The 24672-nt window shown below is 41.5% G+C and overlaps 2 protein-coding genes across 4 annotated transcripts; both read right to left on the bottom strand.

Moving 5' to 3' along the window:
- On the bottom strand, positions 1–24521 carry LOC121393085 (sulfotransferase 1C2-like). 2 transcript variants are annotated; one of them, XM_041579079.1, is made up of 8 exons: positions 24465–24521; positions 8097–8269; positions 4843–4971; positions 4161–4258; positions 1439–1565; positions 1185–1279; positions 924–1104; positions 1–623 (listed from the first exon to the last, which is right to left on the bottom strand). In XM_041579079.1, the coding sequence occupies exons 2-8, from the start codon at positions 8266–8268 to the stop codon at positions 511–513; spliced, it is 915 nt and encodes a 304-aa protein (XP_041435013.1). In that variant the 5' UTR covers position 8269; positions 24465–24521; the 3' UTR covers positions 1–510. The 2 variants fall into 2 exon arrangements, with proteins under 2 accessions (XP_041435013.1, XP_041435012.1); XM_041579078.1 differs by lacking the exon at positions 24465–24521 and adding an exon at positions 9458–9593.
- On the bottom strand, positions 15486–24551 carry sult1c2.S (sulfotransferase family 1C member 2 S homeolog). 2 transcript variants are annotated; one of them, XM_041577836.1, is made up of 8 exons: positions 24465–24551; positions 22402–22574; positions 21167–21295; positions 20367–20464; positions 16899–17025; positions 16659–16753; positions 16398–16578; positions 15486–16102 (listed from the first exon to the last, which is right to left on the bottom strand). In XM_041577836.1, the coding sequence occupies exons 2-8, from the start codon at positions 22571–22573 to the stop codon at positions 15990–15992; spliced, it is 915 nt and encodes a 304-aa protein (XP_041433770.1). In that variant the 5' UTR covers position 22574; positions 24465–24551; the 3' UTR covers positions 15486–15989.
- Between the last annotated feature and the right edge of the window lie 121 nt (positions 24552–24672).

Genomic DNA, 24672 nt, shown 5'->3' on the forward strand with positions numbered 1-24672 from the left:
TCATATTCAGCAGATTATAATCTTTTATTTACATAGTCTTTTATTCATCTACAACCAACATATCACACAGCTTTTTATAGAGACTATATATTATTCCCATTACAATCTAAAGTTCCTATCACTTACACCATTAGGAACCACTTAATGTGCCTGCAGAGAATATATAAACTCATTGCAGATGAGGAACTAGGACCCTTGCTCATAACCACTGTTCCACCATACTGCCCTTTATGGCCATAAGGCTGGTTACTGAATTCTCAGTTGGCCTTCAGGAACTTATCAAAATTCTTGCAAACAGTTTTACAAATGAACAAAATCCTTCAGCATCTCACAAAGAACAGATATTTAACAAACCATTTACTTATATTGACAAATTAAAAATAAAAAGTAGTAGGAGAATTATTGAGCTTCGTGTGCCTATTGCTCCTGTACAAACTTGTGGGCACAGGTTGTCCCCAGTGTGATGACGAGGTAGGCAATTTCCACTGGGTTTTTAGATCTTGTTCTCTATCAGATTTCACTGTGGAAGTTTAGCCCACTGCCCTCCATCTTCTTCTTGTATTCCTCATCAAAGATAATGTTCTGTGCAACTAAGAAATGGGTTTTCCAATCCCCCACAATCCCTGTAATAAAGCAAAATAAAAATCTACTGCATTTGACTTCTCTTCATTTCATATCTACCCCTTGTAAAAAGACCAATACTTGACCATAGAAGGAAGAGAGCAAAGCTGAGATAATGTCACAACCCAGAGTATAACTGACTAAACATAAAGGAAACAAAAGAAGTCAAAGAGAAAAATGTGGAAATGTTAGGCAGGATATAAGGTGATAGAAACTTTCTGCTCAATCCATTTACATTGAGTTGTAAAGTAGGTTGACCAGTCTAGAAATTAATCTCTGTAGTCTACAAAGTATACCCATACCTTTTCTCATGAAAGGAGATATGGTTTGGTCAAAGATTATATTGGGAAGTGTACTGTAATTTGTCATAGGGTTTTCCTTCATTGCCTGGAAGGAAGTGTGAAACTTGATGTTCTCCAGAACCTCATCAGACAAGTCCTTCCCAAGGAACTTCATGACTTTCTGAATCTCATGCATTGGGTCCTACAATAAATAAGGACACATGTTATATCATGGATGTTACACTGACATTTGCTTAGTATCAGGCAGATCAACCTACTCACCTTGATCATGTCCTCATAGAAGACAAAGAGTATCTGGTGTTTGTCCATAGCTTTCCACCAACCAAGTACATGGTCAAACCAACTCCCCCATGGCACTGCAAGAAGGAGTAAGCGGGGTTATAAATCAATGAAACCACTTCATCTATTGTTGTGCAAGGAGTAGTCACTTCCTATGGCCTACATTCTCTATCCCAGATTCCTAACTTTGCTCTTGATAAATTTAACACTTTATTAAAGGACCCCAGTAAGCTCACCATCTCCAGATAGGAATGCTGAGAAATAATTGTCCCAGGTCCCAGGGTCGGGCAGACACTTGTTTATCTTCTGAAAATAATAATAAGAAACCATACAGTCCTTGGCATTTCTGGCAACATAGACAACCTGAGGAATGAGAGAAATCCATATTCATACAGGTATAGTCACTGTAACTGAATATATAATAGACACATTCTACACATTAAACACAATATAATGAATGGGAAGTAATACAAAGAAACAGGAGGAGTTATCATTATGGGCAGGGTTGTAATGAGCAATAGGAGGAGTTATTAGGATGTTTATATTGAGTCACGGGATGCCTTATAGGAATCTTTTATTATTCTTGAATCTAAATTACAAACACATACAGGTAACAATTCACATCAAATAAATATTTAAAACAAAAAATGCACAACAACAAACCAAAAAAATGTGGGTCTGTGGGTTGCGAGTCTCATCTATATTTCTTATCTTATCTTATGTTGTCTATTTTTTACTCCTTCTAACATTTTTTACTAACATTTTACAAAACTTTTTTTCTATCTCGACCCACTTCTGATGATGTCATTTCTGGTTTGCAGCAACAACACTTCCATTTTGATGGTGGTAGGTGGGTTGCGGATCGGGTTGCAGATGAGGCAGTTGCATGCTGGGTCGGGTAGCAGATCCAAGTGGGTAAATATGCGGATCAGGTCGTGGGCTGTGGGTTTGGGTCCGGGTCTCAAAGATTGGTTCAGTGCAGGACTCAACCATGTGAGCCCCATCTTTTAACTAAAGAAGACAAAGGCTCATCATGTCTCTCCAGCAGTTCCTCAGCAGGCTGTGATCTCTATAGTGTCTGTTCATGTTCAGCGTGTTCTTCAGTCTCAGTAAATGATTCCAACGCTCCAATTTTGCCAGAAGTAATTTTATAGGGTGACTGCTCTGAATCATCACTGGTGCTTTTCCTTTCCTCCTTTTCTTATACTGTTACCCATCATCTGGGGAGGCTTCTGGTGTATGAAGTGATTCTTGCTTAGGTGGCATCTCAGCAACTTCCATCACAGAATCATCTGATTTATCAGCCTCCTGGGTAATTTGGGAAACAGTTTCCATTGGTGCCAAATCTCTGCTTTCATCCAATTATGTCTCAAGAAATTCATCAAGTGCCTCATTCATTTGAGAGTCCAGAACTTCCTCCACCATATGAGAAGCTTTAGGGCAGTTGCTGAAATAGTGACCCACAGCAGAACACAGGATACATACTACAGGTTACATACAACAGGTTACATACAACGTATTTCTGACAGTCCTTATTGGTGTGTCCCATGCTGTTACATTGTGAGCATTTGATCTTATCACAGCTGTAGGCAATGTGCCTATTGGACCCACACTTGAAGCAGGTTCTGGGCTGGTCAGGATAAAAACAGACACCTTTATCTGAGCCAATGAAGAATTATGGGTTCTGCCTCCATCTTGTGACAATCTGACTTTAATTTTCCAGCTGCCAATCCAATAACCTTCATCATCAAACATTCTTTGAGGCTCTTCCAGAACCTGACATTGTCTCAAAAAGATATCAGATAATTCCACAGACTCAGAATGCAATAGAATTGTGATGCCCACAGTGCTCTGTTTAGTTAGCTGAACCAGCTTTAGGTTTTTCCATATAGGATCTTTCTTTGTTTTATGGAAAATCTCAAAGAAAATCTCCAGATTCTGGGGCAACTTGATGTCAAACTTCCTTGTGCCAGGGAAGTGAATAAAGGCATAAACATCACTGGCTGAGAAGCCCATAAGTCTTTGAGTTTTACCAATGAGTCCAAGGACAAGGAGCATAAACATCTCAGAGGAGCGGTGAAAGCGTGTGGCTACCCAGACTGGGCATTTGTCAAACAGCAGCAACCAAGCCCAACAGGAACACCCAAAGAAATAACCACGCCGAGAAACATAGTAGGTCAAAATATAGTCAATATGTAGCTGGAGTGTCAGAGAAACTCAGGAGGATTTCCAACAAACACCAAGTCCCTGTGTATTTCAAACCTGGCAACACACTGATACAAAAAACTGGTACACCCAAAGGATCCAACACCAAGAGAAAAACAAAGCAATGTGGTAAACGGAGTCCAGTGTAGTGAGGAGAGCACAGATCTATACATTGGGGAGACAAACCAACTGCTCACCAAGCGAATGGCTCAGCACAGGACGGAGAACTCTACAGGGCAAAACTCAGCTGCCTTTCTACACTTAAAAGACAAGGGACACTCCTTTGAAGATAACAAGGTCCAAATCTTGGATAAAAAAGACTGCTGGTTTGAACGAGGCGTGAAAGAGGCGATTCATGTCAAGGTGGAGAAACCATCCCTGAACAGAGGCGGGGGCCTTCGACGCCACCTGTCTGCTACATACAATGTGTTCTAACATCTGTACCCGGGGGATTCAGAACACGTCACACGTCCATTCATGCAACTCTCACAAGTAACAGCTGTATCTAGGAGTCACATGACACATTGGATAATCCTATCACAACTACACACAATCTACACCTCTGTGAGTTTCTTCAGATGTCACATCTCTGAAGAGTTACAATGTGCCGTTGTGATTGGATTAGTGGAAGACTTTTTTATGCCGAGAACTTCCCACGTCAGTCAGGAAGCAGTAGGAGGAGTTAGAGGGAGGGTTGTATGGAGAAATAGGAGGAGTTAAGAGGAAAGTAACAATAACAGTAAAATAACTGACCTTGACATTTTTCTCCCAAAAGGAGGGGGGCAGCAAGTTAATTGGTAAGTGAGTTTTTAGGATACGGGGAGATGCCATCCTTTGTGCCAACTCCACACCTAGAATGTAACATTAGCAGTTGTACCAGTGAAGAAAGGAATGTAAATATTATGCATTTAATCAAACAGTTTAATCAAATAAAGCTAACCATAGTGTGTGAGAACGTAAAAGGGACGTTAGATTGTAAGCTCACTGGGGCAGTTCTGATGGGAATGTGATAGGAACTTTTGATTGTAAGCTCCCTGGGAAGGGGCTGATGGGAATGTGATAGGGACCTCAGATGGTAAGCTCAGTGGGGTAGCTATATATATAATAAAAGGATACTAATGCAGTGCCTATGAAAGTTTTCATCCCGAGGGCAGTGTTCATGGGTTGTTTCTATAGAACTAGTGCAATCGCCATGGTCTTTCTGATAACACAGCGTTTCCTCCCCTAAATTCCAGGGCTGTTGTGCGCCCCAGGGGGGTTGAGTCTGACCCATTTGTGACTGATGTATCAATATGAATACAAGTGAGCTTGCACTTTACTGAAAATCAAACACAATTGTGCTGAAAGTTTTCCGTATTTCTGGTGTTTGGTGTAAGTGGGACGTCTGCACAGGGTACAAGGGAGGTAGTGGAGCACTGCGGGTTGAGTCTATTACCTGTTGGCATGTTCTTCTTTGGTACCTGGTCTATGAAGGGCACTTTGACATAACACGGGGCCCTCATGCTCTTCTGTACGTCTCCCTCTTGTAATATCAGATCCACGATCTCCTGCATCCACGTTGTCCCTACACACAGACACAAACACACCTGTACAGGTTATGGACAAACCACGCCTTAATATCTTTGGGCCTCACCTCTAGGTGGATAGGTGATATTGCCTCCTCCCTGGAATATAGAGACCTTTTTGTATTTATGAGATTGTGGTTCATTGTCCCCTTTAATACCAGACACATATAGAGGGGCTGAAATCATACTCAGCACATTCACCAGAGGGGAAATTCCAAGTTTTCTCTAGTCTAAATGAAACTGAGTTAAATACAGTCCTAAAAAATCTCATAGAAAGTTGTGATTGACAGTAAAGTTTCACCTGTGGGTTTGGTCGTTCCTTGTAGGATAAAATTGTTCTGCGTGAATCCAAGAGCTACAGGGCATGTGATAATTGTATCCCAGACATTATTCCTTACACTCACAGGCAGGGGGACTAATTATATGAATTCCCATGTGGATTATAATGACAATTCTGTGTATAGTACCCAGAACCACACGGCAGGATAAATACATTGCCAATTTCATGTAGAATATCTGAGAACCCACAGCAGAGTAAATACATGGCTAATTCAGTGTATAAGTACCCATAAATACCCAGTATAATACCCCAGAACACACAGCAGATAAATACAGGGCCAATTCCATGTATAATACCCCAAAATACACAGCAGGATAAATACAGTGCCAATTCCATGTATAATACCCAAAACACACAGCAGATAAATACAGTACCAATTCCATGTATAATACCCTAGAACACACAGCAGATAAATACAGTGCTAATTCCATGTATAATACCCCAGAACACACAGCAGATAAATACAGTGCCAATTCCATGTATAATACCCCAGAACCCACAGCAGGATAAATACAGGACCAATTCCATGTATAATACCCCAGAACACACAGTAGATAAATACAGGGACAATTCCATGTATAATACCCCAGAACACACAGCAGATAAATACAGTGCCAATTCCATGTATAATACCCCAGAACACACAGCAGATAAATACAGGGCCAATTCCATGTATAATACCCCAGAACACACAGCAGATAAATACAGGACCAATTCCATGTATAATACCCAGAACACACAGCAGGATAAATACAGTGCCAATTCCATGTATAATACCCCAGAACCCACAGCAGATAAATACAGGGCCAATTCCATGTATAATACCCCAGAACACACAGCAGATAAATACAGGGCCAATTCCATGTATAATACCCCAGAACCCACAGCAGATAAATACAGTACCAATTCCATGTATAATACCCAGAACACACAGCAGATAAATACAGTACCAATTCCATGTATAATACCCCAGAACACACAGCAGATAAATACAGTGCCAATTCCATATATAATACCCCAGAACCCACAGCAGGATAAATACAGTGCCAATTCCATGTATAATACCCAGAACACACAGTAGGATAAATACAGTGCCAATTCCATATATAATACCCCAGAACACACAGCAGATAAATACAGGGCCAATTCCATATATAATACCCCAGAACACACAGCAGATAAATACAGGGCCAATTCCATATATAATACCCCAGAACACACAGCAGATAAATACAGGGCCAATTCCATGTATAATACCCCAGAACCCACAGCAGATAAATACAGTACCAATTCCATGTATAATACCCAGAACACACAGCAGATAAATACAGTACCAATTCCATGTATAATACCCCAGAACACACAGCAGATAAATACAGTGCCAATTCCATATATAATACCCCAGAACCCACAGCAGGATAAATACAGTGCCAATTCCATGTATAATACCCAGAACACACAGTAGGATAAATACAGTGCCAATTCCATATATAATACCCCAGAACACACAGCAGATAAATACAGGGCCAATTCCATGTATAATACCCCAGAACCCACAGCAGGATAAATACAGTGCCAATTCCATGTATAATACCCCAGAACACACAGCAGGAGAAATACAGTGCCAATTCCATGTATAATACCCCAGAACCCACAGCAGATAAATACAGTACCAATTCCATGTATAATACCCAGAACACACAGCAGATAAATACAGTACCAATTCCATGTATAATACCCCAGAGCACACAGTAGGATAAATACAGTGCCAATTCCATATATAATACCCCAGAACACACAGCAGATAAATACAGGGCCAATTCCATATATAATACCCCAGAACACACAGCAGATAAATACAGTGCCAATTCCATGTATAATACCCCAGAACACACAGCAGGAGAAATACAGTGCCAATTCCATGTATAATACCCCAGAACACACAACAGATAAATACAGGGACAATTCCATGTATAATACCCCAGAACACACAGCAGATAAATACAGAGCCAATTCCATGTATAATACCCCAGAACACACAGCAGATAAATACAGTGCCAATTCCATGTATAATACCCCAGAACACACAGCAGATAAATACAGTGTCAATTCCATGTATAATACCCCAGAACACACAGCAGATAAATACAGAGCCAATTCCATGTATAATACCCCAGAACACACAGCAGATAAATACAGTGCCAATTCCATGTATAATACCCCAGAACACACAGCAGATAAATACAGTGTCAATTCCATGTATAATACCCCAGAACACACAGCAGGATAAATACAGTGCCAATTCCATGTATAATACCCCAGAACACACAGCAGGATAAATACAGAGCCAATTCCATATTTATTACCCCAGAAAACACGGCAGGATGAATAATGGGCAAATTCCATGAATAATACCCCAGGTTACAGGGAGTTGCCCCATGTACAGAATGGCACAGCAGTAGTTACAGACCTGCCCAATTATAGTCCTACTAATGGAGTTTGAACCTTAATGATCAGAAAACCCCATGCAGTGTATTTGGTGCTGTAGTTGCGCCTATAGAAGTCACAGCCAGTCAGTAGCCAATGGATTTATTTGGTGGGTGACAGGAGTTTATAATGAGCTCCCTCCTCTCCATCATCAGGTGAGGCTACTTTCACCATTTGTTACATGAGGATCCTGTATGGGGCTCTATAGGGAAAATGCAGCTTTTTGAGGCTGGGGGGCACCTCAGGGTGCATGTAGCAAGGGATCTGTGTGGATATTAGGGAGCTCTGGTCACTCACCTGATTTGGGGTAAGTAGCAATAAGAATGTCGTCCTCCCGGGCCTGGAAATTGTATATTGTGTCCCACTCGTCACAGGTGGCCCCTAGGAGAGGGACCCCCTCAATATGACCCATAGTAACCTGGAAATTCTGCATTTCCTTTTCCAGTTCTTTCATCACTGCTGGATCCATCCTGGTGGGGAACAGAGACTGTGATTAGTTGGTACAACAGGTAGAGGAAAGAGCAGCAGAAAGAAGGGGTAACAGGATAGGAAAGATGTGTAGGGAGAGGGGTGACAGAGGGAGGAGCTGTAGGGAGAGGGGTGACAGAGGGAGGAGCTGTAGGGAGAGGGGTGACAGAGGGAGGAGCTGTAGGGAGAGGGGTGACAGAGGGAGGAGCTGTAGGGAGAGGGGTGACAGAGGGAGGAGCTGTAGGGAGAGGGGTGACAGAGGGAGGAGCTGTAGGGAGAGGGATTACAGAGGGAGGAGCCGTAGGGAGAGGGGTGACAGAGGGAGGAGCTGTAGGGAGACTGGGCTGTGCTCCCATATTCCCTGCAGTCAGGGTGTTAGACAGAGGCACTGTCCTGTCCTGGAATCTCCTGGCTCTTTTTTCCCTTTAAACCTTTGCTCCTTCCTTGTGTAACGTCTTTTCCCTCTCCCCTTCTCTCCCCCCACAGCCTCTCCTTCCCCACGTCCCCCCTTCTTGTTGTGCTCCTATAGGAACGGGGAGGAGGGGGCTCCATTGTCCCATCTCCTGTATCTCTGAGTCTGAAAACTCCTGTCCCACCCCAAGGAATTTCCCTGATCCTATTAGTGGGACTAACCCAGTGTTGTGAGCAGATACCCCGACATTAGGGAGGTGTCAATGAGGGGCCCCTTCCTCTTCCCACCAGCAGCAGAGACACAATTCTGTCAAGTAAAATTATTCAAGACAGAGACAGAAGGGCAAGTTGGAGAAATAATGTTATAATATAATAAAAGAATAATAAAGTTGGTAACAGCCAGTGACAGCAGGACAGATGGAGGCAATAGGAATAGATGGAGGTTGTAGGACAGGATAGAGAGAAAGTAATACTTAATATCAGTATTCAGAGAAAGAGGAAATCAGATTTTCAAAATAAATTACAACCAAATGGCCTTAATATTGATTTGGATTTGCATCTTTTTAGTTTATGATTCTTTTATTACCTTTCTAAATTTTTACCATCTTTATCAATTATCCTCATAGGATGTATGTTTTTAAATCTATGTTTAAATCTAATGTAGCTGTAATATCTTCTGTAATCCTGTAAGTAGCCTTTAGGCATGATTTGCTATAAATAAACATGGCTATTCTGTATTTCTTCCTCTTAGCTACAAAAGTTCATAGGAAACAAGTTACCTGGCTCTTCACTGCTGCTTCTTACTGAGGAACCACTGAGCTCCCGATGCCCTCGCTTCTCTCCATACTCATTGCCTCAGGGCTCTGTCTCAAGCCTCGTAATAACGCTCATATCACGCTCCTATCATACTTAGATCACACTCATAACCCTGTGCCAACTTCTGTCATCATAAATAAACACATCAGATATGGCTGTTGGAGTTGGAAGTTGGAGAAGTGCATAATAGCTATTAACCTTCTCACTAAGCTCTTAAGACGCCCCTTACCCATAAGGACACCAGTGCACCCAGTGTAGAAACTCCATGATGGGCTAAACAAAAGGAAACCCTCAGCCAGGCTCATATATCAGACCAGAAGATCACCAAGGCCATTGTGTTGTTCATTGCAGGCCGTGTGCACATTGCAACTGTTTTTACACATCTGACTTCGAGAGCTTCATGACGATGAAACTGACCATAATTATGGGGAAAATACATGGTAACTAGCATCAGATATGGGGAAGTTTTAGCAATTTAACTTTATTCTTGCATTTATTCAGCATTTATTCAGCTTTATTAATCCCAACATGAAGTATTGTGGTTACTTGGTCATCTCAAGTTGGGAATGCTCTAACCTTGGCCGAAGATGCACCATCCATGACATTGTGCACAAAGTGCCCCTGCTTGTGCTCCTATTGACCCCTGAGAGGGTGTTGTTGGGAGTTTCCTTAAATGAGAAGGATCTTGGGGTCTTTGTAGATAACACGTTGTCTAATTCTGGGCAGTGTCATTCTGTGGCTACTAAAGCAAATAAAAAGGGTCATTAACTCAAGGGATGAAACATAATTATGTCTCTTTATAGGTCCCTGGTGAGGCCTCATCTGGAGTATGGGGGCAGTTTTGGACTCCAGTCCTTAAGAGGGATATAAATGAGCTGGAGAGAGTGCAGAGACTAAGTGCAACTAAACTGGTTAGAGGGAGGGAAGAGTTAAATTATGAGGGGAGACTGACAAGGTTGGGGTTGTTTTCTCTGGGGGAAAAAAGGCGCTTGTGAGGGGACATGATTAGACTTTACAAGTACATTAGAGGACATTATAGACAAATAGCAGGGGACCTTTTTACCCATAAAGAGAATCACGTACCAGAGGCCTCCCCTTCAGACTAGAGGAAAAGAAGTTTCATTTAAAGGAACAGAGTAGGGGGTTCATCACAGTGAGGACAGTGAGGTTGGGGAATGCACTGCCGGGTGATGATTCAGTTAATGACTATAAGAGGGACTTGGATGATTTCTTGGACAGACATAATATCAAAGGCTATTGTGATACTAAACTCTATAGTTAGTATAGATATGGGTATATATCATTTATGTGACAGTAGGGAGGGGTGTGTGTATGGGGCTGGGTTTTCATTTGGAGGGGTTGAACTTGATGATGTATTTTTTCAAACCAATTTGTAACTATGTAACTATGCAACAGAACAATGGGAAGATAACCAGATAGCAGCTCCCTAACACAAGATAACAGCTGCCAAATTTGGATTTGGTGAACACCTCTGTCATTGGATCAAATCACTATACTCAGGACCGATAGCTAAAATTAGGGTGAATGGAATACTGTCAGAGTACATAACAATCCAAAATGGTATTCGGCAAGGCTGCCCGATGTCACCTACCTTATTCGCTATAGCCCTGGAACCTCTCCTTATTCAAATCAGATCGCACCCAGATATCACGGGAATCAGCATTAGAGATCGACACTATAAGATTGCAGCGTATGCTGACGACTTATTAATGTTTATTACGAACCCTCTCTCCACGATCCCTCACCTCAATTTACTTTTTGAAACATATAGCCACATCAGCAATTTCAAGATCAATTTTTCCAAATCATTAGCTATGAATGTCTCTTTACCTCTCACAACACTACAGGACCTCTCGCTGAACTTTCCATATAGCTGGGCAAACAGACACTTTACTTATCTCGGAATAACAATCACTAAGGACTACAATGATTGGATAGATGTGAATTGCAAAACCCTGTATAACAAAATTCTTAAAGACCTAAGACACTGGACGACACAACCTATATCCTGGATTGGAAGGATTAACGTAATTAAGATGAACATTATGCCACGCCTACTGTATATGTTCCAATGCATTCCTTTGTCATACCCTACGACATGGCTGAAAGCATTCCAATCCCTTATAACCAATTTCGTATGGAACAACCATCCCCCCAGATTGAGATCTACAATTTTATATAAGACAAAGACAGGAGGAGGGCTTGCTCTCCCAAACTGTACCAGATACCTAAGGGCAGTAATCCTTGCTAGGGTGGTAGACTGGTCTTTCCATCTAGATAACAAGGGGTGGATAGAAATAGAACAGCAATCTACAGCCACACATCTGCTTCACCTGCCATGGATAGACAAATTACATTGTAGGATAATACATAACTCTCATCCTCTACTTAACAGCACATTAACAGTATGGGATAGGGCCTACAAAAGTTCAAATATCACAGCTTGGCCTTCACCATTAACCCCAATTACAAACAACACTGCATTCCCTGCTGCAATTCACTCCACTGAATTCAAGGAGTGGCTTGTGGATGGACATCTACAGTTTTTCCATCTACTAGACAATGGGCGATTAGCTGATTTACCACTTCTCCGGAAGGCTAGACCTACGGCAGTTTTACAGGATTACCAATATTGCCAGATACGACACTTCTACGGGTATTTAGGCGGAACTAATAAGTTGGGTAGGCCTCTCACCCCGTTTGAAAGGATTTGTAGTAGTGCAACACCACCAAAACATATTATATCTGCCCTATACAATATGCTTGACAGTGATAACAAGAAAGATCAATTAACCTTTCTACTAGCCTGGGAACATGACTTGGATATAGAAATACCAGAAAACTCATACAAAGATCTGATTAGAAACATGATATATAGCTCACGATGTTGCAAGATACAGGAGCTTAATTATAAAATCTTGAGCAGATGGTATTACACTCCAGCCCGACTACACAAGATATATCCAGCTACAAGCAATATATGCTGGAGATGCAAAAGGGAAGTCGGAACGCTAATGCACACTTTTTGGAGCTGCCCTGACCTCTCAAGCTTTTGGTCAACAATCATACATGCTTGCTCCCAGATCCTAGGCAGAGATGTACCAGCCTCTCCGGCACGCACGCTGCTTTTCTGGGATGGGGAAACCAAGGAAGGGGTCCTGGACTTCGTACTGGAAAGACATTTACTTAATGCGGCCAAAATTCCTATCCCTAGGATGTGGAAATCCTCCACTCCTCCAACTACTAAAAATTGGATAGATAAAGTTAACGAAATCGCCAAGTTTGAGGAACTTTCTACAGTCTCCGGCAATCACTACTCAAAGTATAGGGACACTTGGCTCCGATGGTTCCTGTATAAAGATTCGTCTGAATACAAACAATTAGTAAGCCCATAACACACTCATTTAACTCCTGAAATAACAACATACATTTACAAGAGACCCCTCTCCTAGACTAGGCATTCCTAGTCCCTTCCCTTTTGACATGATTATCCATTCTTATATCTCTTGTATTGAATTGCTGTGCCTACATAGATTAGTACTTCAAACTATTTGCTGTGGATTTTTATGCTGATGTTAGTGGTTCAAGACTAATACAATGTATTAATGACATGTACTGCTTTTACTGCACCCCCCCTTTTTCTTTTCTGTACCCCTGGATTTATTTTACAAATTTAATAAAAAATAATTTACGGAAAAAAAAAAGACAGCTGCCTGGTAGATCTAAGAACAACACTCAAAAGTAAAATCCAGGTCCCACTGAGACACATTCAGATACATTGAGTAGGGGAAACAACAGGAAGAAAAGTGATCTGAGAAGGTAGCAGAGACCCTGCTTCGACCGGTCTAATAAAAATTGGGAGACTTTTTTTGCACATGAACATTAGTGGAAGGGATTATCCTTTCGAGTCTTCATTCCCACAGATGCTCAGATGCTGGATAATGGCCTCGAGAACAAAATTGGCTTGAAAAATTCTGCATGGGGGGTCTGCTGCTAAAACCTGGATTTCGCCTACTTGCTGAGCCCTAATGCAGAGCTAAATTGACTTGAAGGTACTTTGACTAAATTGACTAACAGTACTTTTTTGGCTATTTTACATTGTCAATGCAGCACCCTTTGAAGACAATATTCAGAATTTGTCCTTCACTTAAACCACATGCTCCACCTTGATATCAACTGTTAATGCTGAATACCCTAGCGTCTCCACAGTTTCAGCCTTATGCAACATGTCCTTCAAGTCAATATAGCTCTGGATTAGGGCTCAGCAAGTAGGCGAAATCCAGGTTTTAGCAGCAGACCCCCCCATGCAGAATTTTTCAAGCCAATTTTGTTCTCGACTTTTCCTATAGTAGTTTCACATTTCAATATTAATGAACCTATAACGTTGCCTGTTCTTGGATCACAACAAGAAGATGTAGATTGTTGGGCAGTGGATATGAGATGTTCAATCAAAATATATCTGCAGACCACAACTTGGAACCCCACCCCAAATGCTTTTAATTTTCCTTCTTGCTTTGAATCAAAAGAAAATCAAGTTAGACATATTCAAGATGAATTCCTTTTGCTAAGATGCTTTGAATTCATTAGCCTCTTAGCAGAAAGAGCAGTGATCCCCAACCAGTGGCTCATGAGCAACATGATGTTCTTCAACCCCTTGGATGTTGCTCCCAGTGGCCTCAAACCAGGTGATTATTATTTTTTTACAGGCTTGGAGGCAAGTTTTGGTTTCATAAAACCAGATGTACTGCCAAACAGATCCTCCTGTAGACTTCCAGTCCACTTATGGGCTAACAAATAGGCAATTAAAGCCCTTATGTGGCACCCACAGGAAACATTTTCATGTATGTGTTGCTCCCCAACTCTTTTTAGAATTGAATGTTGCTCACATGTAAAAAAAAAAAAAAGATTGGGGATCTCTGATATAGAGCCTTACAAGTAGGTCTAAAATGTTGTGGCCTTGAAGTTGGCTTCTTTAATTGTATGTGGTTCAAAGTTTTGCTTTATGATTAATTTAGCATTAAACTAAATTTAAATTGTTGAATTTCCCAAAACGATTTAAGAATGAAAGACTGCTAATATGTTTTAAGCCATAACTGTCTTTTAAACGGGCTTCAGTGGTATGCTGATGATCAAGTAAAAAAATCACCCTTATCTCCCCAAACCCCCTTAAACACTTTTCATGGCGGCCCAGTCAATCTAATCTTCAGGGAGTCAAGACAGAGTGACTGTTCTGTATATCACTGGTTATGTAGATAGGAACATAAGTCTACAAATGGGAATGCAACCAACATGAACTGGCTCCTAGGACAGATATTTGAGGGGATTCAGCTGTCTCCACACTCCAGAGTTCCACCCCACCAACATCTGCTTATTAATCTTCATATTGTTTAGCAGGCACTCCCCTTTTTGCATAGAAGTGTTGGGTTCATTTCTAGGTGAGGAAGGAAGAGTAGAAAGGGGCTGATGGGGAGGGTCCAGCTTACTAAGGTAGCACCCCCCCGTGAAAGACCAACCCTATCTGACAATTATACCAAAAAATGCATGGGTATGTCCAGCTCCAGTATAACTTTCTTTTAGATAATAGATATAAGATATAAAATATGAAACTATCAGAGGCTTTATTTGTGCCAAGCTTCTGGCAATACTACTAGACAACTGGCCTAGACAAGATGACAATTTCAGATGTCACCTCATTGAAGAGTTACAATGTGCCATTGTGATTGGATTAGTGGAAGAGTTTATATGCCGAGAACTTCCCACACCAGTCAGTTGTACTGAAGAAGCTGCTCGGATGAGTAGTGAAACGTCTTCATTGATTACTCAGCAAGTCCAGTTGTTTTAGTTACCTATACTAGATATACCATGACCTGGATGAATGAAAATCTTCATAGTCATACAGACAAGAAGATAAGATAAGGGCAATGTCTGGCTTCTTCTGCACATATGTGGAAATGGATTGGTCTCTTATTCAGCAGATTATAATCTTTTATTTATATAGTCTTTTATTCATCTAGCACCAACATATTACACAGCTTCTTATAGAGATTATATATTATTCCCATTACAATCTAAAGTTCCTATCACTTATACCATTAGGAACCACTTAATGTGCCTGCAGAGAATATATAAACTCATTGCAGATGAGGAACTAGGACCCTTGCTCATAACCACTGTTCCACCATACTGCCCTTTATGGCCATAAGGCTGGTTACTGAATTCTCAGTTGGCCTTCAGGAACTTATCAAAATTCTTGCAAACAGTTTTACAAATGAAAAAAATCCTTCAGCATCTCACAAAGAACAGATATTTAACAAACCATTTACTTATATTGACAAATTAAAAATAAAAAGTAGTAGGAGAATTATTGAGCTTCGTGTGCCTATTGCTCCTCTGTACAAACTTGTGGGCACAGGTTGTCCCCAGTGTGATGACGAGGTAGGCAATTTCCACTGGGTTTTTAGATCTTGTTCTCTATCAGAGTTCACTGTGGAAGTTTAGCCCACTGCCCTCCATCTTCTTCTTGTATTCCTCATCAAAGATAATGTTCTGTGCAACTAAGAAATGGGTTTTCCAATCCCCCACAATCCCTGGAATAAAGCAAAATAAAAATCTACTGCACTTGGCTTCTCTTCATTTCATATCTACCCCTTGTAAAAAGACCTTGACCATGGAAGGAAGAGAGCAAAGCTGAGATAATGTCACAACCCAGAGTATAACTGACTAAACATAAAGGAAACAAAGGAAGTCAAAGAGAAAAATGTGGAAATGTTAGGCAGGATATAAGGTGATAGAAACTTTCTGCTCAATCCATTTACATTGAGTTGTAAAGTAGGTTGACCAGTCTAGAAATTATTCTCTGTAGTCTACAAAGTATACCCATACCTTTTCTCATGAAAGGAGATATGGTTTGGTCAAAGACTATATTGGGAAGTGTACTGTAATTTGTCATAGGGTTTTCCTTCATTGCTTGGAAGGAAGTGTGAAACTTGATGTTCTCCAGAACCTCATCAGACAAGTCCTTCCCAAGGAACTTCATGACTTTCTGAATCTCATGCATTGGGTCCTACAATAAATAAGGACACATGTTATATCATGGATGTTACACTGACATTTGCTTAGTATCAGGCAGATCCACCTACTCACCTTGATCATGTCCTCATAGAAGACAAAGAGTATCTGGTGTTTGTCCACAGCTTTCCACCAGCCAAGTACATGGTCAAACCAACTCCCCCATGGCACTGCAAGAATATGAATCAATAAAACCACTTCATCTATTGTTGTGCAAGGAGTAGTCACTTCCTATGGCCTACATTCTCTATCCCCGATTCCTAACTTTGCTCTTAATAAATTTAACACTTTATTAAAGGACCCCAGTATGCTCACCATCTCCAGATAGGAATGCTGAGAAGTAATTGTCCCAGGTCCCAGGGTCCGGCAGACCCTTGTTTATCTTCTGAAAATAATAATAAGAAACCATACAGTCCTTGGCATTTCTGGCAACATAGACAACCTGAGGGATGAGAGAAATCCATATTCATACAGGTATAGTCACTGTAACTGAATATATAATAGACACATTCTAAACATTAAACACAATATAATGAATGGGAAGTAATACACAGAAACAGGAGGAGTTATCATTATGGGCAGGGTTGTAATGAGCAATAGGAGGAGTTATTAGGATGTTTATATTGAGTCACTGGATGTCTTATAGGAATTTTTTATTATTCTTGCATCTAAATTACAAACACATACAGGTAACAATTCACATCAAATAAATATTTAAAACAAAAAAATGCACAAAAAAATGTGGGTCTGTGGGTTGCGAGTCTCATCTATATTTCTTATCTTATCTTATATTGTCTATTTTTTACTCCTAACATTTTACAAAACTTTTTTTCTATCTCGACCCACTTCTGATGATGTCATTTCTGGTTTGCAGCAACAGCACTTCCTGTTTAATGGTGTTAGGTGGGTTGCGGATCGGGTTGCAGATGAGGCAGTTGCATGCTGGGTCGGGTAGCAGATCCAAGTGGGTAAATATGCAGATCAGGTCGTGGGCTGTGGGTTTGGGTCCGGTTCTCAAAAATCGGTTCAGTGCAGGACTCAACCATGTGAGCCCCATCTTTTAACTAAATAAGACAAAGGTTCATCATGTCTCTCCAGCAGTTCCTCAGCAGGCTGTGATCTCTATAGTGTCTGTTCATGTTCAGCGTGTTCTTCAGTCTCAGTAAATGATTCCAATGCTCCAAATTTGCCAGAAGTAATTTTATAGGGTGACTGCTCTGAATCATCACTGGTGCTTTTCCTTTCCTCCTTTTCTTATACTGTTACCCATCATCTGGGGAGGCTTCTGGTGTATGAAGTGATTCTTGCTTAGGTGGCATCTCAGCAACTTCCATCACAGAATCATCTGATTTATCAGCCTCCTGGGTAACTTGGTGTCTTGCTACAAGTTCCCTTGGCAGACTTATCACAAACTAAATGTCTTACTGAGCACTTCCCCCAGCAGACTTATCAAATATAGGGGTGGAAATAAAACACACACACATTGATCATCATTAGAGAAGAATAATATATTGTAAGAAAAGTAATACAATACCGATTGAAGACAACGCAACGTCTAGCCGAGCTTCCCTTGGCAGACTTCTGAGAGGAACATCAGCTGGGGGACCCCGGGCCCAAATCAAATACAGCGACTCCCAGAGCACATCAATCGGCCAATGGTCCTTACAAGACCAATTATTCTACACAACACGTCTGCTTGTAGATGAAGTCCCGAAGCCCCCCCAGCTGAGCTCCTTTTTATATTGGTACAATAACAAAGTAATAGATCATTACACATAGACATATAAAATAATAATAATGGCTACATGCCCAGGACATGGCCATGAGAATGACCATGAAAATGGAAATAACCATGTGAATGAAAATAATTGCTGTGTATAATTGCTGTGTATTTTGATTATAACTATGTGAATAAGATATGAGCTTCCTCCTTAATAAACATTTATATGTTTATGAGTCTATTACCTTAACTCCTACTATTCCCTGTTCTCCTGCTAATGACTGAATAACTCAACTCCAGTTGTTCCCTGGTCTCCTGCTAATATCAGTACATCCATTTTACAACTAAGGAGCCATATTGAATGCACTTGATCACACTCACATTCATACATGGCCTGCCATGTCACATTTGTATCACACTTGGGAAACAGTTTCCATTGGTGCCAAATCTCTGCTTTCATCCAATTATGTCTCAAGAAATTCATCAAGTGCCTCATTCATTTGAGAGTCCAGAACTTCCTCCACCATATGAGAAGCTTTAGGGCAGTTGCTGAAATAGTGACCCATAGCAGAACACAGGTTACATACTACAGGTTACATACAACAGGTTACATACAACGTATTTCTGACAGTCCTTATTGGTGTGTCCCATGCTGTTACATTGTGAGCATTTGATCTTATCACAGCTGTAGGCAATGTGCCTATTGGACCCACACTTGTAGCAGGTTCTGGGCTGGTCAGGATAAAAACAGACACCTTTCTCTGAGCCAATGAGGAATTATGGGTTCTGCCTCCATCTTGTGACAATCTGACTTTAATTTTCCAGCCGCCAATCCAATAACCTTCATAATCAAACATTCTTTGAGGCTCTTCCAGAACCTGACATTGTCTCAACAAGATATCAGATAATTGCACAGACTCAGAATGCAATAGAATTGTGATGCCCACAGTGCTCTGTTTAGTTAGCTGAACCAGCTTTAGGTTTTTCAATTTAGGATCTCTCTTTGTTTTATGGAAAATCTCCCAGAAAATCTTCAGATTCTGGGGCAACTTGATGTCAAACTTCCTTGTGCCAGGGAAGTGAATAAAGGCATAAACATCACTGGCTGAGAAGCCCATAAGTCTTTGAGTTTTACCAATGAGTCCAAGGACAAGGAGCATAAACATCTCAGAGGAGCGGTGAAAGCGTGTGGCTCCCCAGACTGGGCATTTGTCAAACAACAGCAACCAAACCCAACAGGAACACCCAAAGAAATAACCACCCCGAGAAACATAGTAGGTCAAAATATAGTCAATATGTAGCTGGAGTGTCAGAGAAACTCAGGAGGATTTCCAACAAACACCAAATCCCTGTGTATTTCAAACCTGGCAACACACTGATACAAAAAACTGGTACACCCAAAGGATCCAACACCAAGAGAAAAACAAAGCAATGTGGTATACGGAGTCCAGTGTAGTGAGGAGAGCACAGATCTATACATTGGGGAGACAAAACAACTGCTCACCAAGCGAATGGCTCAGCATAGGAGGGAGAACTCTACAGGGCAAGACTCGGCTGTCTTTCTACACCTTAAAGACAAGGGACACTCCTTTGAAGATAACAAGGTCCAAATCTTGGATAAAGAAGACGCTGGTTTGAACGAGGCGTGAAAGAGGCGATTCATGTCAAGGTGGAGAGACCATCCCTGAACAGAGGTGGGGGCCTTCAACACCACTTGTCTGCTACATACAATGTGTTCTAACTTCTGTACCCCGGCGGATTCAGAACACGTCACACGTCCATTCATGCAACTCTCACAAGTAACAGCTGTATCTAGGAGTCACATGACACATTGGATAATCCTATCACAGTAACTACACACAATCTACACCTCTGTGAATTTCTTCAGATGTCACATCTCTGAAGAGTTACAATGAGCCATTGTGATTGGATTAGTGGAAGAATTGTTTATGCCGAGAACTTCCCACGCCAGTCAGGAAGCAGTAGGAGGAGTTAGAGGGAGGGTTATATGGAAAAATAGGAGGAGTTAAGAGGAAAGTAACAATAACAGTAAAATAACTGACCTTGACATTTTTCTCCCAAAAGGAGGGGGGCAGCAGGTTAATTGGTAAGTGAGTTTTTAGAATACGGGGAGATGCCATCCTTTGTGCCAACTCCACACCTAGAATGTAACATTAGCAGTTGTACCAGTGAAGAAAGGAATGTAAATATTATGCATTTAATGAAATATTTTAATCAAATAAAGCTAACCATAGTGTGTGTGAATGTAAAAGGGACGTTAGATTGTAAGCTCACTGGGGCAGATTCTGCTGGGAATGTGATAGGAACTTTTGATTGTAAGCTCCCTGGGAAGGGGCTGATGGGAATGTGATAGGGACCTCAGATGGTAAGCTCAGTGGGGTAGCTATATATATAATTAAAGGATACTAATGCAGTGCCTATGAAAGTTTTCATCCCGAGGGCAGTGTTCATGGGTTGTTTCTATAGAACTAGTGCAATCGCCATGGTCTTTCTGATAACACAGCATTTCCTCCCCTAAATTCCAGGGCTGTTGTGCGCCCCAGGGGGGTTGAGTCTGACCCATTTGTGACTGATGTATCAATATGAATACAAGTGAGCTTGCACTTTACTGAAAATCAAACACAATTGTGCTGAAAGTTTTCCGTATTTCTGGTGTTTGGTGTAAGTGGGACGTCTGCACAGGGTACAAGGGAGGTAGTGGACATAAATGGCCCCTTAGATCTTTGCACAATGATTTCAATTATTATGAAGAAATTTAACAGGGGCTGAACAAAAAGTCCTGCACATCCCAATAGCTGCATGAGCACAGGACTCCAGGAGCGCTGGGGGTTGAGTCTATTACCTGTTGGCATGGGCTTCATTGGTACCAGGTCTATGAAGGGCACTTTGACATAACACGGGGCCCTCATGCTCTTCTGTACGTCTCCCTCTTGTAATATCAGATCCACGATCTCCTGCATCCACGTTGTCCCTACACACAGACACAAACACACCTGTACAGGTTAAGGACAAACCACGCCTTAATATCTTTGGGCCTCACCTCTAGGTGGATAGGTGATATTGCCTCCTCCCTGGAATATAGAGACCTTTTTGTATTTATGGGATTGTGGTTCATTGTCCCCTTTAATACCAGGCACATATAGAGGGGCTGAAATCATACTCAGCACATTCACCAGAGGGGAAATTCCAAGTTTTCTCTAGTCTAAATGAAACTGAGAGTTAAATACAGTCCTAAAAAATCTCATAGAAAGTTGTGATTGACAGTAAAGTTTCACCTGTGGGTTTGGTCATTCCTTGTAGGATAAAATTGTTCTGCGTGAATCCCAGAGCTACAGGGCATGTGATAATTGTATCCCAGACATTATTCCTTACACTCACAGGCAGGGGGACTAATTATATGAATTCCCATGTGGATTATAATGACAATTCTGTGTATAGTACCCAGAACCACACGGCAGGATAAATACATTGCCAATTTCATGTAGAATATCTGAGAACCCACAGCAGAGTAAATACATGGCTAATTCAGTGTATAAGTACCCATAAATACCCAGTATAATACCCCAGAACACACAGCAGATAAATACAGTGTCAATTCCATGTATAATACCCCAGAACACACAGCAGGATAAATACAGAGCCAATTCCATATTTATTACCCCAGAAAACACGGCAGGATAAATACAGGGCAAATTCCATGAATAATACCCCAGGTTACAGGGAGTTGCCCCATGTACAGAATGGCACAGCAGTAGTTACAGACCTGCCCAATTATAGTCCTACTAATGGAGTTTGAACCTTAATGATTAGAAAACCCCATGCAGTGTATTTGGTGCTGTAGTTGCGCCTATAGAAGTCACAGCCAGTCAGTAGCCAATGGATTTATTTGGTGGGTGACAGGAGTTTATAATGAGCTCCCTCCTCTCCATCATCAGGTGAGGCTACTTTCACCATTTGTTACATGAGGATCCTGTATGGGGCTCTATAGGGAAAATGCAGCTATTTGAGGCTGGGGGGCACCTTAGGGTGCATGTAGCAAGGGATCTGTGTGGATATTAGGGAGCTCTGGTCACTCACCTGCTTTGGGGTAAGTAGCAATAAGAATGTCGTCCTCCCGGGCCTGGAAATTGTATATAGTGTCCCACTCGTCACATGTGGCCCCTAGGAGAGGGACCCCCTCAATATTGCCCATAGTAACCTGGAAATTCTGCATTTCCTTTTCCAGTTCTTTCAGCGCTGCTGGGTCCATACTGGTGGGGAACAGAGACTGTGATTGGTTGGTACAACAGGTAGAGGAAAGAGCAACAAAAAGAAGGGGTAACAGGAGAGGGGAGTTGGGGTGACAGGCTCCCAAGGACTGGCCTGTGCTCCCATATTACCTGCAGTCAGGGTGTTAGACAGAGGCACTGTCCTGTCCTGGAATCTCCTGGCTCTTTTTTCTCTTTAAACCTTCGCTCCTTCCTTGTGTAACGTCTTTTCCCTCTCCCCTTCTCTCCCCCCACAGCCTCTCCTCCCCCACGTCCCCCCTTCTTCCTGTGCTCCTATAGGAACGGGGAGGAGGGGGGCACCATTGTCCCATCTCCTGTATCTCTGAGTCTGAAAACTCCTGTCCCACCCCAAGGAATTTCCCTGATCCTATAACTGGGAATTGTCGCCTCTCCCACTGGCTGCTGGGATTCCCTGGGTTCATGGGAGTTGGGGAGGAAAAGTTTTAGCTGAAATTAAACTGTAGGGGGGGGGGCTGTTTTGCCTCTGTGTATTTGGGATGTCAGGGTCTGTATATTAGTGGGACTGATCCAGTGTTATGAGCAGATACCCCGACAATGAGGGGCCCCTTCCTCTTCCCACCAGCAGCAGAGACACAATTCTGTCAAGTAAAATTATTCAAGACTGAGACAGAAGGGCAAGTTGGAGAAATAATGTTATAATATAATAAAAGAATAATAAAGTTGGTAACAGCCAGTGACAGCAGGACAAATGGAGGCAATAGGAATAGATGGAGGTTGTAGGACAGGATAGAGAGAAAGTAATACATAAAGTAATACACAAAAGAGCAAACTGATTTTTTTATATTCAATTTTGAAATCTGACATGGGGCTAGACATATTGTCAATTTCCCAGCTGCCCCAAGTCATGTGACTTGTGCTCTGATAAACTTCAATCTCTCTTTACTGCTGTACTGCAAGTTGGAGTGATATCACCCCCTCCCTTTCCCCCCCCAGCAGCCAAACAAAAGAACAATGGGAAGGTAACCAGATAGCAGCTCCCTAACACAAGATAACAGCTGCCTGGTAGATCTAAGAACAACACTCAATAGTAAAATCCAGGTCCCACTGAGACACATTCAGTTACATTGAGAAGGAAAAACAGCAGCCTGCCAGAAAGCATTTCTCTCCTAAAGTGCAGGCACAAGTCACATGACCAGGGGCAGCTGGGAAACTGACAAAATGTCTAGCCCCATGTCAGATTTCAAAATTGAATATAAAAAAATCAGTTTGCTCTTTTGAAAAATGGATTTCAGTGCAGAATTCTGCTGGATCAGCACTATTAACTGATTCATTTTGAAAAAAAAAAAAATTCCCATGACAGTATCCCTTTAATATCAGTATTCAGAGAAAGAGAAAATCAGATTTTCAAAATAAATTACAAACAAATGGCCTTAATAATGATTTGGATTCTTTTTTTACCTTTCTGATTTTTTACCATCTTTATCAATTATCCTCATAGGATGTATGTTTTTAAATCTATGTTTTAAATGTATGATTAGAATGGATAACTTGCCCTTTAATGTATTTTACAATAAGGATCCAAAGGGTTTACTTGTCCTTTAATATTGTTTAATGAACTTTATTTGAAGACCCTGGCTGGCATACTGACAAGTAAAATGAGAGGAAGATATACACCTGGCACTGGGACTGGCACGTGAGTCCCCTGAAGGGGAACTTTATAGGGACTGGCACAGCAGTGCAGTAAAGTGTTCCTGAGAAACATGGCAAATACCTCGGGAGCTCTTGATTATACAATGCTGTAATATCTTCTGTAATCCTGTAAGTAGCCTTTAGGCATGATTTGCTATAAATAAACATGGCTATTCTGTATTTCTTCCTCTTAGCTACAAAAGTTCATAGGAAACAAGTTACCTGGCTCTTCACAGCTGCTTCTTACTGAGGAACCACTGAGCTCCCGATGCCCTCGCTTCTCTCCATACTCATTGCCTCAGGGCTCTGTCTCAAGCCTCGTAATAACGCTCATATCACGCTCATAAACCTGTGCCAACTGCTGCCATCATAAATAAACACACAAGATGTCAGATATGGCTGTTGGAGTTGGAAGTTGGAGAATTGCATA

The sequence above is a fragment of the Xenopus laevis genome, chromosome 9_10S (assembly GCF_017654675.1).
Source record: "Xenopus laevis strain J_2021 chromosome 9_10S, Xenopus_laevis_v10.1, whole genome shotgun sequence".
In the NCBI taxonomy this organism is placed as follows: Eukaryota; Metazoa; Chordata; class Amphibia; order Anura; family Pipidae; genus Xenopus; species Xenopus laevis.

Bases quoted from the DNA above. Each gene is read 5' to 3' on its own strand.
- sult1c2.S (XM_041577836.1), bottom strand. From the start codon at position 22,573: ATGGACCCAGCAGCGCTGAAAGAACTGGAAAAGGAAATGCAGAATTTC. The intron at 17,026-20,366 runs GTCAGTTATTTT...CTCATCCCTCAG, and splicing joins TTTGGGAGAAAAATGTCAAG to GTTGTCTATGTTGCCAGAAA. The intron at 16,754-16,898 runs GTGAGCATACTG...ATATTCTTGCAG, and splicing joins AGCATTCCTATCTGGAGATG to TGCCATGGGGGAGTTGGTTT.
- LOC121393085 (XM_041579079.1), bottom strand. From the start codon at position 8,268: ATGGATCCAGCAGTGATGAAAGAACTGGAAAAGGAAATGCAGAATTTC. The intron at 1,566-4,160 runs GTCAGTTATTTT...CTCATTCCTCAG, and splicing joins TTTGGGAGAAAAATGTCAAG to GTTGTCTATGTTGCCAGAAA. The intron at 624-923 runs GTATGGGTATAC...GCTTTATTACAG, and splicing joins ATCTCCTTTCATGAGAAAAG to GGATTGTGGGGGATTGGAAA.